Raw genomic sequence first — 7,686 nt, 5'->3', positions numbered from 1 at the left:
GCTGGCCAGGCATAACTTAGCAACAGGATTTATACTGTATACATGCAGGGAGAATCTTTTGATTTATTTCAGGTAACAAGGATGTCTTTTTCCAGCGATCTCTGTATACATACAAATATTTGAAAAATATAAGCAAGAGAGAGGCCCAGTCTCCTGAACACATATATCCTTCCAGACCCTTGCCTGACCCCAAAGTTATGCTCTCCTGTCACTGACCCATCTAATCACCTTTGTGCTGCTTTCTCAGAAAAGGCCTGGGAAAACCCATCAGCTTTGCAATGTAATCTGAAGGTCAACACATTTTCATTTTCTTGGCCAATTCTTTCTTTGACCAAGACTTAAATCAGGTCACTCAAAAAAAGCTACATTTTATAAGCTGTTATTTTCAGGATTTCAAACAGCATTCAAAATTTTGTGTAATTAACTAGCGGTCTTTATAGCTGAGTCTAAGAGGAATTAGAACAATAATTTTTGCAGAATAACACAGGAAGTTTCTTTTTGTTTAACAGCAAAGAAGAAATATTGGCAACGTCTGACGATGGCAGATGGAATAATTCAAGGACTTCAGGTACAACACCCTGTTTAATTAGCTCTTCCTTACTGCACATGTTAATTAAAAAATAGTGTAACAAACAACCTCATGGAAATTATTCAAGTATGTTTTTGTTAACTCTTCAGACACAAATATCCCAGAGATTGTTTATTCACAAGCAGAAGACGAAGACACCAAGCCAGCTAATGAAAATATAAAAGATAAAAATGCAGAATACAACCAGGGTGATCACGAAGATGATGAAAAAGAATTAGAGTTGCTGGTAAGTGTTATACAATTATATCTACAGTATTAAACGATATGAAACCCTTTATGCTTCAAAGCTGGTGAAATGCTCCCTTTTAACAGAGCTGACTGATGTACTAATTTACAAATGTAAAGCCTTGGTCTGTACTTTCATTGAATCTCTAACTGATTCAACAATAGAAGGTGCTTTGATTTCAGTATAGTGCATCAACTTTTTCTGGTCTTAAATTAATGACTTCTCCCTTTTACTTCTTTACCGGAGGCTCTAAATGACAGTTTGAAGGAATTAGAAGCGTAGTATTTCAAAAATCTCCCCTCCTAGTCTCTAGGACGGGAATATTCTTAAATAAATGCTTTATATTTGGTAAAATTCTTATATTTATGGTACTGTTTGCTTTTGGGGTTTTTCAAAGGATAACTATGTAACATGCTCTATGAGCAAAATAAATGTATATATATTTATATTAGCAGATTTTTCTATATCGGTATTTGACATTAAATTTTTTATAATAAATTTCACACTCAGTGAACACTCGATCTATTTGGATTTGTGTGTGTGCATGTGCGTGTGTGGTTTGGCTTGCATTTTTCAGTATGAAAGAAAAAATGGCAATAAATGAGACACACACAGCAATCTATTATTCTCAGTGTCTGTTCTCAGCTCATATCATTTGGGTGCATAAATTCATAATCATAGATTATAATAGCTATCACCTGTGAAAATGCGAATGCTGAATCAGACAGGAGAGGAAGATGAGAACCATTCTTTTTTTTTTTATTGATAGAGAGAGAATAAATTCCTCTTATTTGAATATAAATTTTTCTTGTCTTTTACTTAAAAGAAGTTGAAAATTGTTGCCTATTGTGGGACCTTTCACTGCCTGAAAGTCAACATCTCTTTTTTTTTTAAATGGTGAAACATAAAATCCCTTGCTGTTCTCAGTCCACCCTGTAACAAAAAGTAGGATCAAATATAACCATTTGTTTATCAATTGCCAGGATTGTCCATACAATAAATGAAGGGGGAGCTATAATTTAGATGTTAATTTGCACTATGCGCTCTTTAATGAATTAAACAATGAAGGCTTATAATAGATGGAAATACAACCAAATCTTTAAAACGCACAGGCATTGGCTCACAAGACAGCTGTGCAGTTGACAAGTAACATGAGCCTTATGTGAGAAGAAGGGGAAATCGTAAGATTTGCATATAATTATTGAGATCATGCAAATGTCAGTTATGAGGAGGGGAAAAAAACACAGGCATCTCACTGTTAAATCCTGACAGTTGGCATCACCGAAGAACTCAAATACACTTGAGCACTGGTTGGCAGAGGGTCATTAAAACAGAATTTGCAGAGACATTAGCTCCCTCACTTTTCTTTGAGTGACGTTTTACTATTAATAGTTTGCAGAGGCTTTGCAGAAAACATATTAATAAGAGAAACTGTAATGGGGGTATCTGCAGCAAGTGCAAATGCATAAAGGGGTGCCCAAGCAGCTAGCCTCTAATTGATCAGCTAGTGCTATCACTGTGACTATGCTAAAGTGAGAAGAGAGTGCAATGACAAGCAGCCATAGCTGAATAATACAATATGATATTTGGGAGCTAGGAGGGAGAGTGATTAGTTTCTGGCCTTTTACTTCACTAATCTCATTTCCAACTCATGTCTTACCAGATTGTCTAAAACCAGTCTGGTTTGAAGCCTGTAAAATGGTCCCTGAGAGAAATGAAGCACAGATAATCCTTACAGTATTTGTCAGTGTGAAATGTGTCTTTGTTTTAGTGGACAATACTGTACATTACCAGGCTTTGATGTACTGTATCAATGCCCTCATTTAAGCACCAATCCTCCCCCCTCACCCCACGCCTCCCTCTCTCCAAACCTAGAACTGAATGTATAGAGAATGAATTAGCTTTCCTTTAAGGGAATATTCTCTTCAGATTTAATTTGTATAAAATGCACTAGCAGCTTACTGAACTCATGAATAAAGAGAGAGGGTTCTGAATGCTATTTTATTTCCTGCTCCTTGTAGCACCACCATAAAGCTCATTACCTATGTTAAAAAATACATACAATGCAAATTTTGCAAGTGGTTTGGAACGTGTTTCCATAAAAGCTTTGTTACTGAAAACAAAACTTTCCATAACGAAATCCTGCCTCCTTTATTTGGCATATTTTTGCAAAGCGCTTTTTGATCATTCTTTTCTATTCTATTGTTTCAGCTAAATCAGCACTTCACAGGGGCTAGAGTTACCTCTTCCAGAGATGAAAGGAATGTATACACAACAGAAACAGTTAATTTTCCACGTGAAACTGAAAGATTGGAGAAAAAGCTAACCTGTATAGAAAGAAGCAGTGACTTGCTAAGGCACCCTGTGCCTATCAGTTCCTCATCTGAAAACACTTCACAAGAGATAGGAAGAGAATTAAAAGATAAAGTTAAGTATTCCCTAAGAGATTATAATAGTCAACCATCAGGGAAGGAAGCAGTTGCTGGCTCGATAAACAGCGGTGCGCGGTCTTTGGAACGTACTGGTACCAGTGAAAGCCTTTTATCGGAAAAGTATTTTCGTGGGACAAAGCAGAATGAGGCTATCGATATTACGGCTACCATCTCAAGCCGACAAGGAGAGAGCCACACAGATATTTCAAAAGGTGAAACAGATAGTGCCTTGGGAAGTAAGATGATGGAGAGGTTATTCATCAGTGAGGATGCTGCTGATACCTCAAAAGGGGCCTGTGAAACGAGACCAGAAACCATTTCTCCAGAGCGTGATGAATCCATGCAATCAAATGCATGCATAGCAGGAACGCTGGATGGCAATGCTAATCCAGCTCCAGAGCACCAGGCGCCGCAAATGTCTCACCAAACTCTGGATTCATTGTTGTCAGATGCTGACAAAAAAGAAGGAAAAATCAAGATGATTGAAAGCAAAGTTCGGGTACATTTAAGAGGAGATTTATATGCCGACACTTTTGCACATGCTGATGTCTCAATAGATTCCACAAAAAGCCAATATACGCAAAAAAAAGGAGTTGGTGAAATGTCAGGAAAGAACTATAACAGGGATGATGCAGGGAAGGAGAAGAAAGTCATCGAAGTAGCAGACTTAGCACTAATCGGCGAGGAGGAAACACCCAAGCCTTTCAAGTCACCCAGAAAACACGCCGCCAAAGCGTTGAACACAACGGCTCTGTCAGCCGAAGACAACGAACAGGCCCGCAGGCCCGCACAGCCAGGTCCCCCGGCATCCTCTCCGGGGGATGAAAGGAGAGCTGAAGACACTCGGGAACACAGAGGATTCACGAGGTTAAAAGCCAGAGGAAAGTCAGACAACACAAATAAAGGCAGACTGTCAGGGAAGGAAAGCAAAGCAAACCCTGCGGAGCACAGGTGGCAAGAACTGGGCAGCAAGGTTTGGTGGGGAGCGCGGGGGAGCACAGGGCCTCGGAGCGCGGCTCCCACAAAGGAGTTGTTTACCTGCCCGGAGGCAGAGAGTTGTGAAAAGTCTTCTGTCTCCGAGCAGGGTATTACAGAGGAAGCAGAGGCAGGTACAGCTTATATAATTAAAACAACATCAGAAAGTGCTCCAGAAAAAATGTCTGCCAGTGAAAAAGCAGTAATTGCTAAGCTACCTCGAGAGACTGCACTAAGTGACAGGCCCACAGAGGAAAAGAAAACAGCGTTTGATACACATGAAGGGAGAAATGATGGTTCACATTATGCTCTTTGTCAACTCAACACAGTGGGTGTACTATATGACACTGAATTTGAAAAGGAATCAGTTTTAGATATTTATAATGCACGCGTACATGAAACACTGCAAGGAGAAACGATGTCTGTATGCAATAGCAGGGAAAAACGTGCCAAAGCACAACCAGACATTGGCAATATTCTACCTGTAGGAGAAGCAGTAAAGGCTTCTGCTACAGGAAAGAAAGAAGATTTGCAGCAGGGTTTATATTCAGAAGTATCTAAACGTCCCCTGAGCGCCCAGAAGCATCTAAACAGCGAGGAAGCAGAAGCGCTCTGTAGGGAAGAGAGCCGTGCTGGTGCACTTTCCTATTTACGTGCTGAAGCTGAAACAAAAATGCCACCTTCTGGTACAAATGCTGTGCCCAGTTACCATTATAAAAGCTCGTCAGTGGTATCTTCTGAAGGGTCCTCCGGGGCAGGAGATATGGAGCATCTGTATAGACACTTTGAATTCAAAGTCATTGACAAGGTTGCTGCTGAGTCAGGGTACGATTTAAGAACACCGAATGAAATGACATGTCTTAATAAAAACCTCTCTTCTGAAGCTGAAAAAAAAGAAGTGCCTTCCACTTCAGACATAGCGATTTCTAGAGAAGGAAAAGGAAGGAATATAGGTCAATGTTTCCATCAAGGAGAGTTCAAACAAGCGAAGTCATCGAGGTCAGAGGTTTTAATTAGTAAGCCTACCGAAGAAGTTGGAGGGACAGGCTCTCAATCTGACCATTTAATAACTAAGGGGGAAATGATAAACTGGCTTGAAGACTCACAGAAGGAAAGCCAGCACATTTCTGATTCTGCAGGTATTTCTAACCAAAAGAGTGAAGCACTTAAGGTACCTACTGAGTCTCCAGGTTTAAAACACATTGCTTGCAAAATCTTTTATTTCTTCTTCTTTCTTTTATTTGCTGCAACACTCTACCACTATGATCTAATGGTTTGTCTTGCACTCTACCTGTTCTCCTTGTATTGGCTATACTGTGAAGGAGAAAGAAACAAGGAGTCTGTCAAGAAGCAATAACATTGGTTGTCAACTGTGCTCAAGCTCCGTGGTCAATAGTCTCCAACTCCTCCAAAGCATTTTCACTGTTAAAGAGCTTATTCATTGTTAGAACCAATGCAAGTTTTCCACTGAAGCATCTTTTTTAAAAGATTACATATGAAGTTGAGCCTTCATATAAGTAATTACACTATATAGGACCATTATGTTTGGATCATTAAATACCTATATGAATATGAGTTCTGAAGCACGTCAAGTTAAAATGAAGTACAGCTGTTGCTCCTTAGCAGGATATGAAGAAGCAATGCTTCATATCTCTTTAGTACTTAAAAAACCACCATTTTCTTGCATTAATTTCTTTTGCGGTAAAGCTTCATATTTTTCTGGGAGTTTTTTCTAAGGTTTTGTGTGGTACATAACACAAGGAACGGTATAAAAACTAACTCAGTATTTTGGTACTGACATTGCAGTTGATAATCTGCTCGTGTAATTAGCCAATGCTCTAAGAAATATGACATCCGTTCATAGGTTAATATTTTTTTTTCCAAATATTTATTTCATTGTTTTGACTTAGAGCTCCAGTGGTACCCCTGTTTGAAAAATGTGAGGCTGTGACTTCAGTAACATCACGTAACTTTCAGGATGTAACTGCGTAGCAGTATAGATGTGCTGTTTCCACCCTGAAGAGATTGAAGGCCACAGCCACAGGCCTCTTAGCATTCACTCATATGCAGGAATGATTTTGGTTTTTGTACATGAGGACTTGTGTAACATGAGTAAGAATTTCACTGAACTAAGTGTTATAGCAGACAAAGCCTTTGAATGACATTTTTTCATCAGCGTTGCTTTAGCATATCTACAAAGCATTAAATAAATTTTACAAAGGAGTGCTATGACTGCGTTGAGCATGTCTGAATTAGGTTTACTGCTTTTTTCTATGGCTTGTTGCCTAGAGCTAATCAAACACCAAGAGAAAACACAGGGCATAGCCCTGGCGTTCAGTGAGGACGCTTTGTGTGGTTTGGGTGAGGCAGAAAAGCCTGGTATCTGCCCTAAGGAGAGCCCAGATTGATCCCGCGCAGCAGGAGTCCCACTGGGCAGGAACGCTGGCAGCTCTGCTGTTCCAACATCATGGGTTTCCCACATAGGGTCGTGTCCAAAGTTTGTCCGGAAAGAAAAGGATGGACAGATTATGTTGCGCTTCAGCCATTTTCCAGATGATGGTCACAAATGTCGTCATAGGTAGTCTGTTAAAAGAAGCACCAAGGCTACATAATTTTACTGGAGGCGTAGAATTTAAGAGGGAAAAAGAGCTGTTTTTAAGCTGTGTTTGTTTCCCTCTCCTCACTGCCACTGTGAAATACCACATCAACTGTGAAAGACTTGGTTCCAATATATGTCTGAAGCTACATAATAGTGAAGTTATTTAGTTGTAAGCTTAGCTCTGAAATAAATCTTTTAAAATAGATTTAAAACTTATTCACAGGTTTCAGGATGTTAGGAGATTCTTGCATTCCTGTTGTCCTGGGGGCAAAACTTCAGAGCATTGTGGGAGCGGTGCATTCAGTGGGGTGAGCAAATGTGTGGGTGATCTATTGTTGATATGCATGCTGACGGCTGGATACCTTGACAACTTTTGACAGCAATCCATGAATGAGTTATAGTGATGGGCTAGAGGCATTAAGGAGTGACATGGAAGGCTGTAATACTGGTCTAGATGTTCAAAGGTATACAGGAGCTAAATGTTCATTGAGATAAAGAAATTAATTCAATAGGCATTAGGAGCTAGATCCAATAAAAAGCTTAGGCTTAAACTTAAAGCAGGATTGAGGTTGAATCTGTGTAAGTCCAAAATAATGATCGCAAACCCTTCTTTACCTGGAGACCACAAATGCTGAAAGAACCTAGCCTTTTAATGATGTTTATAGGCACTTTTTAAAAAGCATGACTTTCCCTTACTTTTGGCGGTTCGCTCTCTGCAGTGTGACAAGTCCCTGGTCTAAGTGGTTCAGAATTTCAGCCTCACTGGGATAGAGACATCAGGTATTACTTCGCTTCCCAGTACAGTGGGAGTTCTTGAGTAGTGTCTAATATATTCTGACAGGATCAATGTCTTCAGTTAGAGGGC

At 39.7% G+C, this 7,686-nt stretch overlaps 1 protein-coding gene across 1 annotated transcript in view; it reads left to right on the top strand.

Annotated features, from left to right (window-relative positions):
• Window positions 1-5,579, top strand: part of PPP1R3A (protein phosphatase 1, regulatory subunit 3A) — a 25,553-nt gene extending 19,974 nt beyond the window's left edge. The window contains exons 2-4 of the mRNA XM_009583087.1: window positions 510-568; window positions 679-815; window positions 3,027-5,579. Coding sequence (XP_009581382.1) covers window positions 510-568; window positions 679-815; window positions 3,027-5,579 — 2,749 coding nt within the window. The remainder of the gene's footprint in view (window positions 1-509; window positions 569-678; window positions 816-3,026) is intronic.
• The last annotated feature ends 2,107 nt before the right edge of the window (window positions 5,580-7,686 follow it).

This window comes from Fulmarus glacialis, unplaced genomic scaffold, assembly GCF_000690835.1.
Source record: "Fulmarus glacialis isolate BGI_N327 unplaced genomic scaffold, ASM69083v1 scaffold41118, whole genome shotgun sequence".
Classification (NCBI taxonomy): Eukaryota; Metazoa; Chordata; class Aves; order Procellariiformes; family Procellariidae; genus Fulmarus; species Fulmarus glacialis.
Note: the sequence above shows the minus strand (reverse complement) of the source record. Positions and strands in the feature narration are given on the sequence as shown.